The following is a 21,125-nucleotide window of genomic DNA, read 5'->3' on the forward strand; positions in this document are numbered from 1 at the left end:
TACTTTTCCACGTAATTGCCGTTCATATCCACACACTTTCTCTGAACCTGACCACCTTCTTTAGCCTCTCATCATAGAAGTCTACTGCCTGGGAGTTGAACCAATTGGTAACGCCAGTCTCCGAAATCGTTGTCCACTCAGCCATTTTTTCAAATGCAAGAAGAGGAAACAGTCGCTCAGTGCAACGTCGAGACTGTACGGAGGGTGATCAACAAATGCCGAACAAAAATCTTGTCTCCTTCGTTTTAGCAGCGGTCTGAGGGCGTGCGTTGTTTTGGAGGATTGTGCCAGGCGACCAAGTCGATTGTCGACCGCGCGACTCAGATACGTGGGCGTTTCACACTATACGTCCGCTGTAATTGTTGATCCACGATACAGGGAATCGATCAAGGGCGCTCTTTTCGTCGTCTCAAAAGAAAAAACAATAGCCACCGTTTTTCCATTCTGAAACGGAGATACCTTAAACTTCTACGGCTGGGTGAACTTGAATGGCGCCACTGCATTGACTTCTTTTTCAGTTCTGCGTCGGTGTACAACATCGACGTCTCGTCGCTCGTAACCACCTGGGAAAATAAATTGTCCCCATCTTGTCCTCCAGAAACTGTCGTGCTCTACTCGTTGTTCGCTCTCTGTGCGGATCGGTGAGCATTTTTGGAACCCACCTAGCACACAGTTTGCGATGACCAAGCTGTCCAATGTCAGTTCTGTAAATTGAGGTTCGAACAAAATTTTGGAATTCATTAGTCAGACCACTAATTGTCAATCGACGGTCACTTGGAAATTTTTTGGTCTACTTGATGAAAGATGTCAGCGCGAGTACTGGGCCTGCTGTTCATCGTGAATGCGGCTATTTTGAAATTCTCGATACCATTTTCGAACTTGTTTGTCATTCGTTATTTCAGGTTTATACATTAGGCATAACTCATGATGGTTTCAGCAGCTGAAGATCCTTTTGTCAGCAAAAATCTAATCACACCGTGCACATCACAACTGGCGCGGTCTGCTCTCACCGCCTGGCAAACGACTACTGAAGCAAACGAACGTTGCACTAGTCTCCTAAAGAGTCGGCAGACAGCGTTGCGTGCGTGAAACTTGTTTCAGGGCCACCATCAGTTCAATACTGGCCACCGGATGTTAGTTTGGAATACCCCTCGCGTTAGCTCCAATTGTTCATTTAAGATACTAGCTTAAGAGCGCCGCTTCGCTTGATCTTCACATTTTAATAATTTTATGAGAAATTCCAGATCACTTGAACGCATCGAAGAAATGGACAATAAAAAAAATCATAATTATGTAACTATTTCGCGGTCAAAAATATTACCAATCGCTCAAAAATAATCTTAAATGATCTTAAATCCACTTCCAGTATTCGACAATACCCTAATGTATACTACTATGTAAAGACAAGGTGTAGGTTTAACGTTGTTAGCAAACATCTCGAAAAGTTCTTAACTGGTTCAGTTCAGATTCTTGCATGATACTATTATTTCTAAAATAGACTATGTATGTAAAATAGAATATGTACTGATATATCTTTCACAAGACGCCTACTGCACGTATGACGAGTGTGCATGTGAAATGCTAATAGAATCAACCTGTGGGTCAGAAAACTACTGAGTTGTTCTTCGATTCTTGTTTTGGATATCGTTCTCTAAAGCTTTTCGCAGCAATTCTGCCACACGAACACTAGTTGTTACGTAAAGAATAAATGCTTTGCTCGTTTTGCCGCTCATCGGATACTTTTACAGAGCTGCGCCTCCTCTGTTACTTTGCTTCCGTTGGACTTGTCCGCGGGACAGCCCAGCGGAGCACTGCCGTGCCGTCTCTCTCCCTCTCTCTCTCTCTCTCTCTCTCTCTCTCTCTCTCTCTCTCTCTCTCTCTCTCTCGCTCCTGTGCCGACACTGGCGACGCACCGTTGCCTTCGGTGCGCTGAACTACACTGCCTTGCGCCCGCCGGGCGCGATTGTTGGATGAGCCTGCCTTACATCAATAATCCGAAGAGATTTAGCCGTTCATTTTATGTGATTTCATTTCACAATCGAGATATCGTTTGCAAGAGGAGATGGGGCAGTGAGGGGGGGGGGGGGGGGGAGGCGGAGAAAATTGACACAGTGAGGAGGAGGAAGGAGATGGACGAAGGGGTGAGGGGGACATGGAGAGAGATTGAGGGGAGGGGAAGTGGACAAAGAGAGGGCGAGGAGAGCAGATGGACAGACAGATCGGCGTCAAGGAGTTAGGGCGTATATACAGTTCCCATGCATATTTAGCTATTGCGAAACGCTGCCGGGTTCGCTAGTTTAAAATAAGGTAGCCTGTCGCTGACTTCTTCGTTTTGTTGTAGAACGGATTGTTTCGCTCGTCAGGCTGTAATCTCTGGTTCTTCTGCTTTGCATTTCTCGTTCACTTTTGTTTTAATCGTGCACTTGCAGTCCTTTTTTTCACGAACTTCAGTCATTTTAGCTCTGCGTAGTTCGTTTCGTAATCTTTTTTTTCCCCGCTGTTTCTGTAGGTCTGCTTGCTCAGCATCTCGCTCCATTGTCATCTCTTAATTTTTTTCTCAGTCTGTTCATTCTTTTCCGTTGAAAAGCTAAACGTGGTTCTCACTCGTTATCATTTCTTCACTGCTCTCCACGCAACTTAGGCCGCCATAGAGCGCATGGACGCACGGACAAACTGTGCTGATATACACTTAGTCGTACTCACATTCTGCTGGCTCACACACAACCCGCAGTCAGGTTCCGCCCTGCCCTTTGACGTCTCCCTCCCTTGGCCACCTGTTACCTCCGCCCACCCCTCACAGTCTGGATCCCTGCGCCCTTTTACAGATGCGACACATCACCCTCTCAGCTCCATGTTCTTTCTTCTTCACCATTCTCCTCCCTCGTACATTATCCCAACTATCTTCCGCAGGTTTTTATTTTCCGAAACCTTTATCTTTCTCTCTTCCTTCTTATTTTCCATATTTCTGTAGCATAAACAATACTGAGCTGACTATAATTTCATGTAACGTTATCCGGGTTCTTCCAGAAAAAATTTTGGATGACAGGAGCTGGCTGAGTGAATATGACGTTCCGGATGCCGCGTCTATACTCGCTTCTATTTCTTGTTTCTCATCACTTCTGATGTTTACTACCACCCCCAGATGTTTAAACTCATCTGCTTCTTAACACATGTTGCTATCGATCTATAGGGTTTCCTGCCTGTCTTGTAGTTTTCTTCTACCCTCATGAATTTTTGTTTTCTCCTCATTTATCTCTATTTTGTGAATATTGTGATTTAACTTTCACGAAAAAAAGTCGAAGAAAAAGTTCTATCATACGATTAGAAAATAAGAGAAGAGTATAGACAACTAATTTAACTTTTTGTTAGGTTTAGCCTAATCCTATGAATTTTTGGGCCCTGAACTTAAGTTTGACAACAGTTTTTCTACTAAGTGCATGCTGTGACTTAATTAACATCTAGAAAATCGTCAAAATGCATATATTTGGGAGCATCCAGAAACAATTTGATGCCACTCTAACTTCGTACACATACACACCATCGTTAGAATTTCATTTATGTGCCACAGGTACAATGGCCACAAGACTCTATTAGCGATTTTAGTATTTGGTGTTGTTACCCGACATGATGGGGTACATAAGAGACGTTAACAGCATCAGGTGTTGAGGGATCACAGTTAAGGACACAGAGTTGCCGTGTACTCGTGAGAGACAGCGTTATCGGGGACCCCCATTCTGGACCTCCATTTGGCCAGCTGGTCGATTCGTGCAGTTTCCAAATGGGTAGGCCATTTCGATGTGACGGTGGAGCGATATCGGGCGACACGGGAACGTGAGGTACGTGTACTCTCACCGACCTTGTCTGACCACCACGAGAGGAGGCCTGTTATTGCGCACCGAGCTCATTCCAACCCCTCCACATGGCCGACTGTACAACATTATGCCACTCGTCAGAGACTGGCAGCAGTCGGATCAGCGAACTGCCGCCCCACGGAGCACAGACTGGCGACGAACGGCGCCGCACTCTGCACAGCACTGCGCTGCCCCGGATCACCGTCATCGACCTGGACAGACGTCCATTGTTCCGTTGTTCCGGGTGGCACAGTACTGCAACTGCTCACGTCGTGGTTCGGTGAACCATTGGGCATCACTTCAGGTCACGGATGGTTGTGATTGACGGAACTCTGACGGCATTCATTTTTCATCGAGATAATCCTCGATCACACAAGGCAAATGTTTCTGTGAATTCTCTGCGAGATGTTGAGGTAGTCTCGTGGCCGGCAGGGTCCTCAGATCTGTCCGCGTAGAACTTGTGCGGGATTTCTTCGCTGATGAATTGCCTGTTGCACGCATCCATGAAAAGAGACACGGTAGTATGCCGTGAGACCGGTATTCTAGCGGCGGAGACATGATCTTTCATCACTCTGGTATTTTGATGAAAGCCCTGATCTTTGTACTCGCTTGACATCCGCCAACCTTTCAGGGAAAATATCGAGGTCGCCGTGCTGTAAGTGAACGTTGAGTCTCATCAAACAGCCTAACTTCTTGAACCCTTCCAGCATGTTCGCTTCTACAGTAATGTAACGTCTACCCTTTAAGTTGGCTAAGAACTCAGTAAAAACCCGTTGAATGTCACGGAACTCTCCCTCTAACCCAGAAAATACAAACTCGGAATCGAATGCCAAACCCAACAAACACGCCTTCTTTGGAAACACTTTTCATACACTACTGGCCATTAAAATTGCTACACCAAGAAGAAATGCAGATGATAAACGGGTATTCATTGGACAAATATATTATACTAGAACTGACATCCGATTACATTTTCACGCAATTTGGGTGCATAGATCCTGAGATGAAATGGGAGATATGATATTGCGTGAGCAGTTTGACAGAGCACTGAAAGACCTGAGTCGAAACAAGGCCACGGGAGTAGACAACATTCAATTAGAACTGCTGACGGCCTTGGGAGAGCCAGTCCTGACAAAACTCTACCATCTGGTGAGCAAGATGTATGAAACAGGCGAAATACCCTCAGACTTCAAGAAGAATATAATAATTCCAATCCCAAAGACAGCAGGTGCTGACAGATGTGAAAATTACCTAACTATCAGTTTAATACAGCAGGTGCTGACAGATGTGAAAATTACCTAACTATCAGTTTAATAAGTCACAGCTGCAAAATACTAACGCGAATTCTTTACAGAAGAATGGAAAAACTAATAGAAGCCGACCTCGGGGAAGATCAGTTTGGATTCCGTAGAAATGTTGGAATACGTGAGGCAATACTGACCGTACGACTTATAGAAATCTATTTTCTAAGTCTACAAATGCTAGAACTCTATTTTCTGATATAGAAATCTGTTTTCTAAGATATCAGAAAATAGAGTTCTAGCATTTGTAGACTTAGAGAAAGCTTTTGACAATGTTGACTGGAATACTCTCTTTCAAATACTCAAGGTGGCAGGGGTAAAATACGGGGAGAGAAAGGCTATTTACAATTTGTACAGAAACCAGATGGCAGTTATAACAGTCGAGGGACATGAAAGGGAAGCAGTGGTTGGGAAGGGAGTGAGACAGCGTTGTTGCCTCTCCCCGATGTTATTCAATCTCTATATTGAGCAAGCAATAAAGGAAACAAAAGAAAAATTCAGAGTAGGTATTACAATCCATGGAGAAGAAATAAAAACTTTGAGGTTCGCCGATGATATTGTAATTCTGTCAGAGACAGCAAAGGACTTGGAAGAGCAGTTGAACGGAATGGATAGTGTTTTGAAAGGGGGGATATAAGATGAACATCAACAAAAACAAAACGAGGATAATGGAATGTAGTCGAATTAAAAATCGGGTGATGCTGAAGGGTATTAGATTAGGAAATGAGAGACTTAAAGTAGTAAAGGAGTTTTGCTGTTTGGAGAGCAAAATAACTTCAGTACTTTCAGCATTTGGCGGCCCTGTCAGCAACTGTATAAATATTAAATTCAAAATTAACAGCCTCAGTTGCGGAGTTACCTAGATTTACCTAGTTTTCAATTGGGATAACCCAACCTTCTTCTTTCTGAAGAAGGTTGGGTTATCCCAAATGAAACCTAGGTAAATCTAGGTAACTCCGAAACTGAAGCTGTTAATTTTGAATTTAGCAAAATAACTGATGATGGTCGAAGTAGAGAGGATATAAAAGTAGACTGACAATGGCAAGGAAAGCGTTTCTGAAGAAGAGAAATTTGTTAACGTCGAGTATAGTTTTAAGAGTCAGGAAGTCGTTTCTGAAAGTATTTGTATGGAATGTAGCCATGTATGGAAGTGAAACATGGACGATAAATAGTTTGGACAAGAAGAGAGTAGAAGCTTTCGAAATGTGGTGCTACAGAAGAATGCTGAAGATTAGATGGGTGGATCACATAACTAATGAGGAAGTATTGAATAGGATTGGGGAGAAGAGAAGTTTGTGGCACTACTTGACTCGAAGAAGGAATCGGTTGGTAGGACATGTTCTGAGGCATCAAGGGATCACCAATTTAGTATTGGAGGGCAGCGTGGAGGGTGAAAGTCGTAGAGGGAGACCAAGAGATGAATACGCTAAGCAAATCCAGAAGGATGTAAGCTGCAATAGGTACTGGGAGATGAAGAAGCTTGCACAGGATAGAGTAGCATGGAGAGCTGCATCAAACCAGTCTCAGGACTGAAGACCACAACAACAACAGATCCTAAGAAATTAGTACCCAGAGCAACCACCTCTGGTCGTAATAACGGCCTTGATACGCCTGGGCATTGAGTCAAACAGAGCTTGGATGGCGTGTACAGGTACATCTGCCCATGCAGCTTCAACACGATACCACAGTTCATCAAGATTAGTGACTGGCGTATTGTGGCGAGCCAGTTGCTCGGCCACCATTGACCGGACGCTTTCAATTGGTGAGAGATCTGAAGAATGTGCTGGCCAGGGCAGCAGTTGAATGTTTTCTGTATCCAGAAAGGCCCGTACAGGACCTAAAACATGCGGTCGTGCATTATCCTGCTGAAATGTAGGGTTTCACAGGAAATGAATGAAGGGTAGAGCCAAGGGTCGTAACACATCTGAAATGTAACTTCCACTGTCCAAAGTGCAGTTAATGCGAAGAAGAAGTGACCGAGTCGTGTAACCAATGGCACCCGATACCATCACGCCGGGTGATACGCCAGTATGACGATGACGAATACACGCTTCCAATGTGCGTTCACCGCGATCTCGCCAAACACTGATGCGACCATCATGATGCTGTAAACAGAACCTGGATTCATCCGAAAAAAATGACGTTTTGCCATTCGTGCACCAAGGTTCGTCGTCGAGTACACCATCGCAGGCACTCCTGTCTGTGATGCAGCGTCAGGGGTAACCGCAGCCACGGTCTCCGAGCTGGTAGTCCATGCTGCTGCAAACGTCGTCGAACTATTCGTGCAGATGTTTGTTGTCTTGCAAACGTTCCCATCTGTTGACTCAGGCATCGAGACGTGGGTACACGATCCGTTACAGCCATGCGGATAAGATGCCTGTCATCTCGACTGCTAGTGGTACGAGGCCGTTGCGATCGATCACGGCGTTCCGTATTACCCTCCTGAACCCACCGATTCTACATTCTGCTAACAGTCATCGGATCTCGACCGACGCGAGCAGCAATGTCGCGATACGAAAATCCGCAATCGCGATAGGCTACAATCCGACCTTTATCAAAGTCGGAAACGTGATGGTACCCATTTCTCCTCCTTACACGAGGTATCACAACAACGCTTCACAGGTAGCGCCGGTCAACTGCTGTTTGTGTATGAGAAATCGGTTGGAAACTTTCCTCATGTCAGCACGTTGTAGGTGTCGCCACCGGCGCCAACCTTGTGTGAATGCTCTGAAAAGCTAATCATTTGCATATCACAGCATCTTCTTCCTGTCGGTTAAATTTCGCGTCTATAGCCCGTCATCTTCGTGGTGTAGCAATTTTAAAGGCCAGTAGTGTAGATACCTTTTTGGGTAATGTATTTCACAAACTAATTAGGCCCAACTTTATGTGTAGAAGTGGTACTAGAATTATCTTTTCTAATCAACAAGGACCTCACGTATAAGGAAGAGGTGCCAAAGAACATTTACAATGTAGAACAAGCAGTGCCACTGCAGTTACAACATCCTGTTGTCATTAATTTTAATCATACACGAAATAACATCATTAAAATTGCTAAAATGCTATTTTCTTTTAAATATTTAGTATTAATTGCGGAAAAATTGTAGGCGATACGGAATTTTGCTTTTCATCTCGAGACTGAAAATGCCGAAAACCGCTAGCCACTTTCATTATAACAATGTTTTCAAAACTCTGCCATACCTGGCCACGATGGAAGGATCGTGTTGATCGAATGACAAAAAACAGATTGCCAAAAACGATAGTAAATTATCCGTCGACTGAAAAGAGAAAACTAGGTAGATCTTGTAAGATATGAATGGATCGGCGATAGAGACAGGAGCAAGTGTCTACAACTTCTAATCCTTGGAAGGAGGTGGTGGTGATTTTCAACGTTGATTTGTGCAATCGATGAAGAACGACAAGTTGGAGAAGCAGGAAAAAATTAAGACGTACAGGAGCTGCAAGAACACCGTAGCGCTGCCCCAGTGACGAGCAAGAAGAGATTTAGCTGCTGACGTGACATACTGTGTGGTAGGTTGCCGGAGGATGCACTGAATGTACTTCTGACGTCAGCGCTGCCTTATGGAGCTTATAGAGCAGGCATATCGCCTATTAGGAAATAGTATGTACAGGGCTCAGGTTTTCTGAAAAACGAGATACCTAGCTGGCAAGTGAGGTAGTATCTGTCAGCATTTGTTAGTTACTTCATGAGGAAGACGAGTCTTCTTGTGCTCCGCGATTTTTCCTGTTTTTGATGAGATATACTAAGACTACAGTGTTCATCTCTGACACGTGAGGGGGAAAAGGTATCACGGAATCAGCTAACAGCGAAACCGTTGAATTCTGTACATCTATTTACATACTAGCCCAACAGGTGTAATTGTGTATGTCACACGTAATGCAATCTCCTCTTCCTCCCCATCTCTTGCTCCATCTCCTCCTCCCTCCTCTGCTCATCTCCTCTTCTCCCTGTCCATCCCTTCCTCAGCATCTCTGCCTATCTCCACCTCTCACCTCTCTGCCCATTTTCACCTCCCCCTCTGCACCCATCATGCCCCCCTATCTGCCCATTTCCTCTTCCGCATCTCTCTGTCCCTCTACTCCTCCCTCTCTCTGACCAAATCCTCTACCCTCCCCTTTCTATACATCTCCTCCTACTCCTCCCACTGCTCTGTCCATCTCCTCCCTTTCTTCTTTCTGTTCATCTCCTCCTCCTCTCTCTGTCCATCTACTCCCTATATCCTCCTCCCAAATTTCCCTTGCTGTCTTGTCCTCCCTCTGTTTCCTTCTACTCCTCGTTCCTCTCTGTCTGACCATCTCGTCCTGCTCGCCACTCTCTATCCACCTCCTCCTGCTCGCCTCTCTCTATTCATTTCCTCCCCTCCCTCTCTGTCCCTCCTATTTCCATCCCTTCCCTCCCTCTCTCTGTCTATCTGTCGCTTCCTGTCCACTCTCTGTTTATCCACTCCTGGACCCCCATGTCCAAATGCATCCCATCACAGACACACTCTTTCTCCAGTCCTTCACTTGTCTATCTGAATTTTCCACCAGCCATGCCCACTGGTCATGCATGGCAGCCTATATGTCAGAGTTTTGAAAACCTTTTTCTTTTTCGCCCCTTACGTGTAGGCTGCCTTGCAAAACTAGTCGATGAGGCAGGCCAGTACTATTCCCACAAACACACCTGCTGCGCAGGGCAGTCTGTGGGCGCTTGGCTGAAAAAACACGTTTCTGCTTCTATCTCCACTCTTATTGGAGCTAGAAGTTACAAACCCCACAGCCTTCGACTGAGGCAACATCACTGCCTTGGCGATACATGCAATGCCTCGAGTCGAGCACTCCACTGAGTGTCACGCTGAGATACCAACCACTGCCTGGATAAACCACATAGACAGACCGAGATGCTGTCGGCAACTTCTGTAGAAACGTCGCTCAGGATGTAGAGTGGTATAACGCCACCCTGGCTATAGTAGTGTCCACAGCGCCAATACTATTACAGTGTTAAGGATTTGACTCACATGCAACGTGCAGAGGTTCATTCAGTGCATCAAATAGTGGGACAATAATGGCGAGCCGAGTTGTTCCCACACTGACAGCGAGACACGTCACGCGGCAACTGTACAGGGGGATTGTAGCATGACTTTGTGTTTTGTATTGTATGTGTTCACGTATTACAGGCTTCATCATTGTTGCACAGGTATTTCTCACTGAAGCAAAGGTAACTGGGGTAGCAAGCCGAAAAATCTTTACTCTTTTAACTAGTCATTGGACATCTGGGTTCCCTGGAATGCTGCAGTGATCTCAGTTGGGTTCGGGTTGACCCTGTACAAAAAATGACTTTCTCGTGGTGCTCACCTCGTGTGCTGGCCGTCGAGATTGCGATGGTGAATCGGTGGCCGGCCGGGTCGGTGTAGTAGGACCAGGGCAGCCGTGCGTCGAGCGCGGGCGTCGGCGTCAGTGTGAGCGGTGTCGCCGGGGCCGCCTCCAGCCTGTGGGCGGCCGCGGCCGCGGCAGCCTCGGTGGCGACCGCCTCGCCGGGGGCGCCCACGCCGTAGTGCACGGGGAAGTGGGCGCTCGGGACGCCGCGCGCCGGCGCCGCCGTGGGCGACGCGGCCAGCTGCAGCAGGCGAGAGCGGGGACACGTTCAGTAGGGAGCCTCCCTGGCGGCAGTCAAGACAAACTGCTTAGCCTGGAGCATAGCCTTTCTGATGCGCGTACTTATGAATGTCGGGAATTTCCTTTCGGAGAATTACAACGCAAGCTTTATATGCTGTGTGCTGCGTCGGTAGTGCAACGATGCGGGTATCAGTGGTCACGTATGTATTCTCACACCCGCAGACAACGTTGCGGACGGCCACGCGCTAGAGACGCCGACCTGCATTGCCGTATTGTAAGAGCAGCAATGACACATTGTACAGCACAGATGAGAGGGCTTGTGAGCCCAGGCGTGGCAACATGAAGTCTTGCGATGCAGTTGTCAGCAGTGGGGCTACAGAAACGCACACCTCTGGCCCGTCCTCCACTCACGCCACAGCACCGGCGTGCACGGCTCCACTGGTGCCGTCAGAGGATCACTCGGAAGGTGGAGTGCCGCGCCGATGAAAGCATACTCTCCCTGTAAGCAGGTGTCGGTCGTTTGTGCGTACTGCGTAGACCTGGTGAGCAGTGTCTCATAGGGTGTAGCGTCCCCACCCCAGGACTTACGGTCCAGGATGCCATAAGCTACAACTCTCGTTCACCTTTCGTGTTTCTGGAGGGGACGCTAACCAGCGCTCAGTACGTGCAAAATGTTGTTAGAACCATTCTTTTGCCGTGATGTGTTGTTCCAGCAGGACAACGCTCATGCACACACTGCCCGTGAAAGTCCGCGTGCTGTGCAAGGCGTGCAGCAACTTCCCTTACAGAACTACTTCAACAGGTTGCTTTCGCCATTTGTACGATTGACTGGAGGCCAGAGTCAGTATCTGCATTGCTACACCACATACTGGTTTGAGTGTCTCAGCATGGGCCGACACCTGATACATCAAATTAAATGGTTCAAATGGCTCTGAGCACTATGGGTCTTAACTTCTGAGGTCATCAGTCCCCTAGAACTTAGAACTACTCAAACCTAAGGACACCTGCCCGGGGCAGGATTCGAACCTGCGACCGTAGCAGTTCCGCGGTTCCGGACTGTAACGCCTAGAACCGCACGGCCACTGCAGCCAGCCCTGATACATCACAACCGCTTCTGCTGTTAACCTGTAGCTGTAATCATTTCACGTACTTCATATCCACTGTTCCAACGATGTATCATGAGGGAATTGGAAACTTCTAAAAGGGTGTGCTAATTTTTTCCGGCAATGTATATGTGGTATAAATGACAACTCTTTACAACGGACCACAGTGGTCTAGAGGAAGTTGAGGCGAACAAAGTTATACGTGATACTTGTGATCCGCCAGACCAGGAAATAACCTCCAAAGGCCACCCTACCTGCAGCGCATGCACGCCGCGCGATATTTCCGGTTTCTTTCACTCTCTTACACCACAGGCTTAGTCTGTTATTTCCTTAAGATTATTAATTTACACTTTCTGGGGAGACCAATGAAAGAATGTTTTTGTAACGCTATGTAAAAATTAATTACGATTACATTTCAATCGTAACCAGCGCAGTAGTTTGGTACTAAGAAGCCCAGAAAAGGAAACTGTTTAATCGTTAATTTCATGTTGTTAAAGTTCACAATATGTTGAAATAAAGTTCACGCAAAGATCAATTTTATATCTTCTAACTGCAGAGAGGGTTGGGTTGCGTTGTTGTGGGGGAGGGGACCAGACACCGAAGTCATCGGTCTCGTCGGATTAGGGAACGACGGAGAAGGAACTCGGCCGTGCCCCTTCAAAGGAACCATCCCGGCATTTGCCTGGATCGATTTAGGGATGTGGCGGGAAACCTAAATCAGGACGGCCGGACGCGGTATTGAACCGTCGTCCTCCCGAATGCGAGTCCAGCGTGCTAACCGCTGCGCCGCCTCGCTCGGTCAGCTGCAAAGACAAGGAGTCTAGTGTTCGAGGGCGAGGTAAGCAAAATATTAACGCAGCGTGCATACGCCGTAGCTTAAGTGCGTTTCGTGGGCCAATTTGAGGCTGCTTCGTGGCTTAATCGATCGTACGTGCCGCACAGCATACTCTTCATCTCGGCATCGCCTTCAGAACAGTGGTACATTGTTAACTGTTATCCTTCTAATGAGTCATAACATTTAAACCAATAATGGGAGACATTTGCAAATTTGGGAGATGACAATACACAAGAGAGATTACATACCTACATACATACATACATACATACCAAGTCATCACAGCATCGATGCACTTCTGTACGCGTTTCACTATATTTCGCGACGTTCTGTGAAGTGCAGCCTCTCCAGTATTGCTTATTTCGTGTGTTATGGCCTCACAGAGTTCTGTTCTTGCACCCCCACGAAGAAAATCCGGGTTAGTTAGGTCAGTTGATTTCGGGACCAGAGAAACTGGTTACAAGTTGCATGGAAGAGTTATACGTGAGGCACGTTGCTCCGTCATGTTGGAAATTACTTCCTGTAGGTTCGACGTCATCCAGCTGCTCCATAAATGTACTGCAGACGCCCGTCTGCAGTCGTATCACAGAAAATGGGGCTAACAATGCTGGAAGCTGACAGAGCGCACCAGATGAAGCGGTGTGGCGTGGGTGATATGGGGGTTTACACCAGCCCAGTGTCAGCAGTTTTGTGTGTTGACGTAACTTCGTGCCTCGTCTGTAAACAAAGTTATAGGGAGAATGTTTGGACGCTGAATAAGAAATCCCTGAAACCATCGACAGTATCGTATTGTTTTCTCACGATCTGTTTCTCGCAATGCTTCCATCAAGTGCACTCTGTACAATCTCAGTGCCTATTTCTTCTGTCACAGTTCCTTCAAGACTGCTCATTTGTCTCATCATCTGTTCTATTTTTATTTGAACTATCGGTTTCGACTCAATTACGAGTACTTTTGAAGTCTGTTAACAAATGTACTTTCAATAAAGGCGCGGAATAGCTCCGACTGTTAACGGGGTACACACTAGATGAAAGAAGGCCGAAATCTGCTTAGTGCGTAAAGACGGCAAATCGGAGCCAACAAAGCGGTTGGCCTCGGTTGCGGTTTGGACTATCGGCGGTAGCATCAAAGCGTTGTCGGCGAGCTGGGCTCGGGAATCTCCTCCTGGTGTGCACGCCGGGACGATTGTTCGTCGGTTGGATAGCGATTTGCTGTGTCTGTCGGACGGGTATGTAGCTATTCTGTCTAAAAGTATTGGAGTATTGAGTGGAATACACAAAGCTGAAGCTGATAGTTTTTTCGTGAATGCCAATGTTCGTGGGACCCTGCGAACTGCAAATGTAAAAAATAAATTAAAAAGGTTACACAATTGGATTGAAGTCGGTGAGCTGCTGTGAAATAATATTCACGGCGTGAAAAAGAAAATGCAATATTTACGAATATCTTTTTACTGCAGGTACAGCTCTCCTAAAAGAGGTGTCATCTTATAGATTTTAGGGCCTATGGAGTTCAATAACAGTTCCAAATCTGTAGGTCTCATTCGCAAAAAAAATTACGAAATAACCTGTATTCCGATTCAACTTTAAGGTCAGACTTTAATTTTGGCCCACCACGCTGCGCTCTACAGTTTGGGAAAAAATGCCTTCCTCTAGCGTCGTTTCTTCTACTTCGTTATCAGATGATGAACTTCTGGCAGTAAGATAAATGCTGCGCATGCGAGCCTGCTAAATGCTCTTCCTCCCTACAATGTCGGCCATTTGAACTGTTATTAAAACGCTGCAGCATAACAACAGAGTGGGGGTAACCTCGTCAAACTGCGCAGTCCCTCGGCTCCGTGGCCACGACAGGGGGAACGCTAAAGCATCGGCAGATCCGTTGGCTGCCGTTCGTTTGCCTTGACCGGGCTAGTGCGTGAGAGGCGGTACCTTGCCGTTCGTTTGCCTTGACCGGGCTAGCGCGTGAGAGGCGGTACCTTGCCGTTCGTTTGCCTTGACCGGGCTAGCGCGTGAGAGGCGGTACCTTGCCGTTCGTTTGCCTTGACCGGGCTAGCGCGTGAGAGGCGGTACCTTGCCGTTCGTTTGCCTTGACCGGGCTAGCGCGTGAGAGGCGGTACCTTGCCGTTCGTTTGCCTTGACCGGGCTAGCGCGTGAGAGGCGGTACCTTGCCGTTCGTTTGCCTTGACCGGGCTAGCGCGTGAGAGGCGGTACCTTGCCGTTCGTTTGCCTTGACCGGGCTAGCGCGTGAGAGGCGGTACCTTGCCGTTCGTTTGCCTTGACCGGGCTAGCGCGTGAGAGGCGGTACCTTGCCGTTCGTTTGCCTTGACCGGGCTAGCGCGTGAGAGGCGGTACCTAGACCGGGCTAGTGCGTGAGAGGCGGTACCTTGCCGTTCGTTTGCCTTGACCGGGCTAGCGCGTGAGAGGCGGTACCTTGCCGTTCGTTTGCCTTGACCGGGCTAGCGCGTGAGAGGCGGTACCTTGACCGGGCTAGTGCGTGAGAGGCGGTACCTTGCCGTTCGTTTGCCTTGACCGGGCTAGCGCGTGAGAGGCGGTACCTTGCCGTTCGTTTGCCTTGACCGGGCTAGCGCGTGAGAGGCGGTACCTTGCCGTTCGTTTGCCTTGACCGGGCTAGTGCGTGAGAGGCGGTACCTTGCCGTTGCCCCAGAGGCCGGAGGCGTGGCCCCGCCCCCACGCGTGCGCGCCGGCCGCCCTCTTCTCGGTGGAGGCGAGCAGGTCGTTGCTGCCGGAGGCCAGCGCCGCCGCCGCGGAGTCGAACGGGGGCGGCGGCCAGAGCGCGCCCAGGCCCGCCCCCGCTACGCCGTCGCCGGGCAGCGGCCGCTGTCGCTGCTGCAGCAGCTGCAGCATGGGCGGCGCGTGCGTGGAGGCGGGCGACAGCGGCAGCGGCAGCGAGGGCCGCAGCGAGCCGGCGGCCGGAGGCGGGACGCTGCCCCCGGGGGCGGCTGGCGTCGGACCGGGCGAGCTGCGCGGGACCGACGGAGGAGGCGGTGGCGTCGGGGGCGGCGGCGGCGGCGCGTCGTCCTGCTGCGCCGCCTCCTGCGAACAGCGCACGTGGTTTGGCCGCGCCCATACTGGCGGAGCAGAGGAGCAGCCGACTGGCCGGGCGGCCGTCTTTCCGTTCAGCCTGGTTCTGTCAGCCCATGGAAACAACAAAGCGACCCCAGTCCCTGCGGCCACGTCAGCTGTACGGATGTTCCCCACTCGCTGTCCTTGTCTGAGTGCTTTCACGGAATGAGGGGCAACCGACTGAAAAATCTCTGACGATTACTTTAGTTATGCCAGTAGGATTGACATCACTCGTATATTTTTCCAGTCTTTTGTCTCGTACATGAGAAAAATAAACCGTCTTACTTCATGGTCAGGCGAATAGGAAGCATATTTATTTAAGAGAATTATTTTCAAAATTCGCGTATTTATTCACAGAAATGCAAATTTTTCTTACTTCCGGCATTAAAAATGCATTTTTTTGTTGAAAAGGGTATAAAATTGTGCTACCAGACACATTTATGTATAAATAAATCAACAATTATAAGTGATAATTATCTTTCCGTAGATGCTGACGCGGTGTGAACAAAATCTCGTGTAAGATACAATTTTCTAAATTTCTGTATGACTTAAAGAATTCCTACTCGAACATATACTGCCACTTACACAAATATTCTCTTTGCGAGAAATATTTTTCATCATTCCTCAGTTTTTTCCAATTTCTTTAATTAATATACTGACACAATATGAATCATCATTGTAGGTATTGAATTTACCTTCTGCTCCACTCATAGAGGGCTTCCACTCCCACGGCACTGAGCGTGTCGACCTTTTCATTGAGAAAGTAAGTTCAGTCTTAAGTAAACCCCAACTCATAAATGTGGAAGAAAGCCACAACTAAAAGCCACTTACTGCCATTCAGTAAGAACCAAATCAGGGAACGACGATCGCAGTGGCGACAGGCGACAGCAGAGAGCCGTCGGCATCTAAAGCCGACCTAATGTTACGTGGCGGGGCGTGCGTCTCGTACCCCCTACCCTGTTCCTCTTGCGATTGCCGCGTGGGAATAATTATTGCCGTTAAACTTCTGTATCGTCTCCAATTTCTGAATTTTTCTCGTCGTGGTTCTTAAACGCGATGTGGTTGGGAGGGATATATATGTCGTCCGAAAATTTTCGGAAAGTTCTGTCTCGAAATCTCCGTAGTAAACCTCACCTTGATGCACCACGCCTCTCTTGTAATGTCTGCCAATGGAGTTTGTTGACCGTCTCCGTAACGCGCTCGCGCCGACGAAACGATCCCGTGACATATCGCGCCGCTCTTCGTTGGGTCTACTTCTCTCTCTCTCTCTCTCTCTCTCTCTCTCTCTCTCTCTCTCTCTCTCTCTCTCCCCCCCTCTCTCCCTCTCCCTCTCTCCCTCTCTCTCTTCCCCCCCCTTTTCCTATCAGTCCTACCTGCTAACGATGGCATATTGATGAGCAATAAGCATCAGTTGAACAAGCGGCTTCGAAGCCACTTCGTACGTGAATGAGTTACATTTCCTTAAGATTCTTCCTATGAAGCTCAGTCTGGGCTATGTTTTTTCCTACAACTTTTTGCGTGGTCATTCCACATAAAGTCGCTGTGGAAAATTACTCGTAGATACTTTACGGTAGATACTGTTTCCCGCAGTTTGTCAACAATATTGTAGTTGTACAACAGTAGATTTATTTTCCTTTGCGTATCCAATACGTTACATTATTGTCCTTCAGAGTCACCTGACAGAACCCGCACAATTCATCAATCCCGTGCAGGTCATTCTGAAATCTATACCATCTTCTGGCGTTTCTGCTTTGTTATAAACAACCGCCTCATCTCTGAACAGCCCTAAGGGGCTTCCTACGGTTTCTACTACATCATTTATATACATTGTAAACAGTAACGGTCCTATCACAGTTTCTTGAAGTAATCCGTAAATTACCTTTAAATCTGTAGATTTTGTTCCGTTGAGTTCTATTTCCAAGGAATTCGTGAATCCAGTTGTAAATCCGATCCCATACTCGATCACTTTTTTTTTTTTCACTGAACGGCTGTGTGGGACGGTGTCAGATGCCTTCTCGAAGTCAAGGAACGCGGAATCAACCTGAGCGACGTCGGTCTACAGCGGTATGGATCTAACAAAGGAACAGAGCGGGCTGAGTTTAGCAGGATCTATGTTTGCAGAATCCATGTTGATTTTTGTAGAGGAGATTTTCCTTCTCCTAGAACGTCATAATTGTTGAGCATAAAACATGTTACATATCCCTGTAACAAATTGGCGTCAGCGACATAGTACTGCAATTACGTGCATATGTCCTAAGACTCGTCTTGAAAAGGGAAATGACCTGTGCTTGTTTCCAGTCACTAGGTACCTTTCGTTGCTCCAGCGATCTACGATATACTCCTGGAAGGAGAGCAAGTTCATTCGCGTAATCTTAGTAGAATCTGTATCTCATCTTGCGATATCCACAGAGCAAGAACCAACACGTTTACCAACCTTTATTATGGAAACTACGATACCCCGTCAACAGTAACACACTCTTCTAAACCGAAAAATACAATAAGGAGCAAGCAAATAACAACTAATTCCTGTAATCAAAGTTCCTTTCGACTCGTACAGCTGTTCCACCTCAAAGTCGTTTGACACGACGGAAGCGACGTGTCACAATAGTTGCGGAAGAGAGGATGGTCGAGGTGGCACGCTGCGCCGGCTTGTCTAGCCGGGACTGTTTGCACACACGCGATCGCCAGGAAACAGTGCGCTGATCGTCGCGCCCCCTTCCTCTGCTGTTGGTTGATGCGCTCTCGTGTTCGGCCGCCGCACCTACAGATTTGTTGTCAGCTGTGGTACCCCGACCCACATCGCTTATCTGTCTGAGGAGTTGCCGCTGCAGTAGGAGTCTGTGGTGATGCCTTCCCGCTGCTAAGCGATTGTAGTTGCTTTTCTGTCCCGCGATCGGTTATCTCAATATATCAATTTGATGTTCGTACGACGACTGAAAGGATTTCGACTCTCTCTCTCTCTCTCTCTCTCTCTCTCTCTCTCCCTCCGTCCCTCCCTCCCCCCCCCTCTCTCTTTCTCTCTCTCTCTCTCTTTTTTCTACCGTTTCGGTGCAACTATGATTACTGAGTGAATGAAAAGTATTTCGAACTGCTTACTGATTTTACTTAAGACGAAAAATTCTTAAGATTTTTACTCAGATCGGTTGAGAAAATTTTACTCTCAAACTCATTGAACGCTTGTTTCATTGCTCTTCTTATGCTCGTTTTCACTTTGTCAGCCACGTTTTGACTTCTCTTGAATCTGTGATGCAGCTCTGTTTGTTTACGTAGCACTTTTCTAACACAGCTGTTAAACGACTGTGGGTCTTTCCCATCCCTTAACACCTTGCTCAGAACATACTTGTATAAGGCATGTTGAATGGTGATTTCGAATTTTTCCATTTATGCTCCACGTATTATTCCTCATCACTGAATATTGGTTCACGATTACTCAGATACACTGCAAACTGTGTCCTGCCACTCTTGCTGAGCAAAACTATCTTCGTACGTGCCACATACTAGCAGTACGCCTGACGGTTCGGCAACCCTGCGGATTGTGGAGCACGGCGTGTGTGCATACCTCCAAGGCGTCACCTCCCGGGACAGAGTAACTGTCTGTGCCTTGGGCCGCAGCGCCGGTGAGACAAGACGACTGGTAGAGGGTAGACGGCGGGGCTGGCGCAGCCACAGCTCCTGTGCCGAGTGACGTGCGCGGAAGCAGACACAAGCACCGACTGTTTACAGCGTCGCAGCCCCACTCGTCGGCAGTTCTCCGGGCGGCCAGCTGCTGCCGAGTACACTCTCCTTCCTTCCAGTGGGAAACTTCGTCGGATTAGTAACTGCGTCGTTTCAGTTTTGTTGTTTTACAGGCGAGCGCCTGGTACAAGACTGAGAGAGCTTGGTTTTGTCAGTGTCCTGTTGTTTCAATAAACCGTTCTCTTGCTGATTTGGAACATGTTATTTCTTAGGCATCTGACTACATGAGATGCGGCACTACCTTCCTTGTAAAACCCGTAGTCATAATTGCTACCACAGCCTTATGATCACTGATATCATCCTCTACGTTACTGATTCGATAAGTTAAGGTCTGTTTGTTTGCTAGGTGGTCTAAGATGTTACCTTCACTGGTTGGTTCTTTAATTATCTGCTCGAAGTAATTTTCGGACGAGGCATTTAGAATAATGTCGCACGAATCGCTGTCTCTGGCATCAGTAGTGATAGCGCAACTTTCCCAATCTATACATGACAAACTGAAGTCAAACCTTCACCCCGTCACAAAACCGTGAGGGAAAAGACATTCACAATATTCTGCAAGTTTTATCTGAAGCGCTCTGCATACTACAGCTCCTAACCGAGACGGTCTATAAAAGCACCGATCAGCATTTTTAACCGACTTTTGATGGTTAACTACACCCAAATTAATTCGTATTCGGAATCCTTACGATGAATGTCCCAGTCTGAACTTAGAATATCATTTCTATTCACTTGAGGTTTCAACTGACGTCTTGTTCCTAATACTATGCGGGCATTATTATCTTCAATAACGATTCTAATTCTGGGACCATTCCCGCAGTTTAGTAGTACGACATTAACCTTTTCATATTCGATCTACGAGGACGACCATTCATTGAGAACAATGTGGCTGTTGTAATTTCCATTTTGAGAAGCAAATCATCTCTCATGCGCTAATCTGAAAAAAAATCACACTCCTCTATCCTAGTAGCCGCGTGTAGTGCACGTCCGACGTATTTAAGGGGAACCTTAAAATTGTGCATCTGATGACGTAGGTCCAGAAATTCGCACCCGACCCTGGGTAATGATTTAACAACGGGAAAACGATCGAGCTTTTGAGCTGAGAACTGAATCTGCCGGGGATTGGGCGACTCCAGTAAGCTGTCGCTCACAGATGTGCAGAGGGGAGGAAACTTCGTTGCAGATCATTTACAGTGATGACTCGAGGTAGTCTTAAGTGTTAAATTCAAGTACTGATGTGTGAGTTTGGGTAGTGCTTCTTCTGCCTGCCTGCCTGCCTGCCCGCCTGCTGGTTTCGAAAGGATGGACAATGTAAAGACAATGTAAACGAGTTTTCTGCACAATATATTTATGTTCCAGACAAATAAATAGCTGAATATGTGTTTGAAGGCTAGATTCAAATGATTTTTAATTAGTAGACATCACTAATTTTCAGTAAAACGGCAGTGCTCCATTTATATTGACGCCCCCCGAAGGAAACTTTTATGCTCAACTGTATACCCTCAACGATACATCTGTGTAATCAGTTACATGTTAATTGCGTTTGGGAGAACTTGATCCACAGAAATGTACTAATCAGTTGTAAGCGATGAAGAAAAGAATTGTAGTCTAT

The 21,125-nt window shown here is 47.3% G+C and overlaps 1 protein-coding gene across 1 annotated transcript in view; it reads right to left on the bottom strand.

Moving 5' to 3' along the window:
- LOC126291539 (uncharacterized) overlaps positions 1-21,125 on the bottom strand; it is a 76,064-nt gene that overhangs the window by 22,938 nt on the left and 32,001 nt on the right. The window contains exons 5-6 of the mRNA XM_049985040.1: positions 15,347-15,751; positions 10,505-10,766 (exon numbers count right to left, since the gene is read on the bottom strand). Coding sequence (XP_049840997.1) covers positions 10,505-10,766; positions 15,347-15,751 — 667 coding nt within the window. The remainder of the gene's footprint in view (positions 1-10,504; positions 10,767-15,346; positions 15,752-21,125) is intronic.

This window comes from Schistocerca gregaria, chromosome 9, assembly GCF_023897955.1.
Source record: "Schistocerca gregaria isolate iqSchGreg1 chromosome 9, iqSchGreg1.2, whole genome shotgun sequence".
In the NCBI taxonomy this organism is placed as follows: Eukaryota; Metazoa; Arthropoda; class Insecta; order Orthoptera; family Acrididae; genus Schistocerca; species Schistocerca gregaria.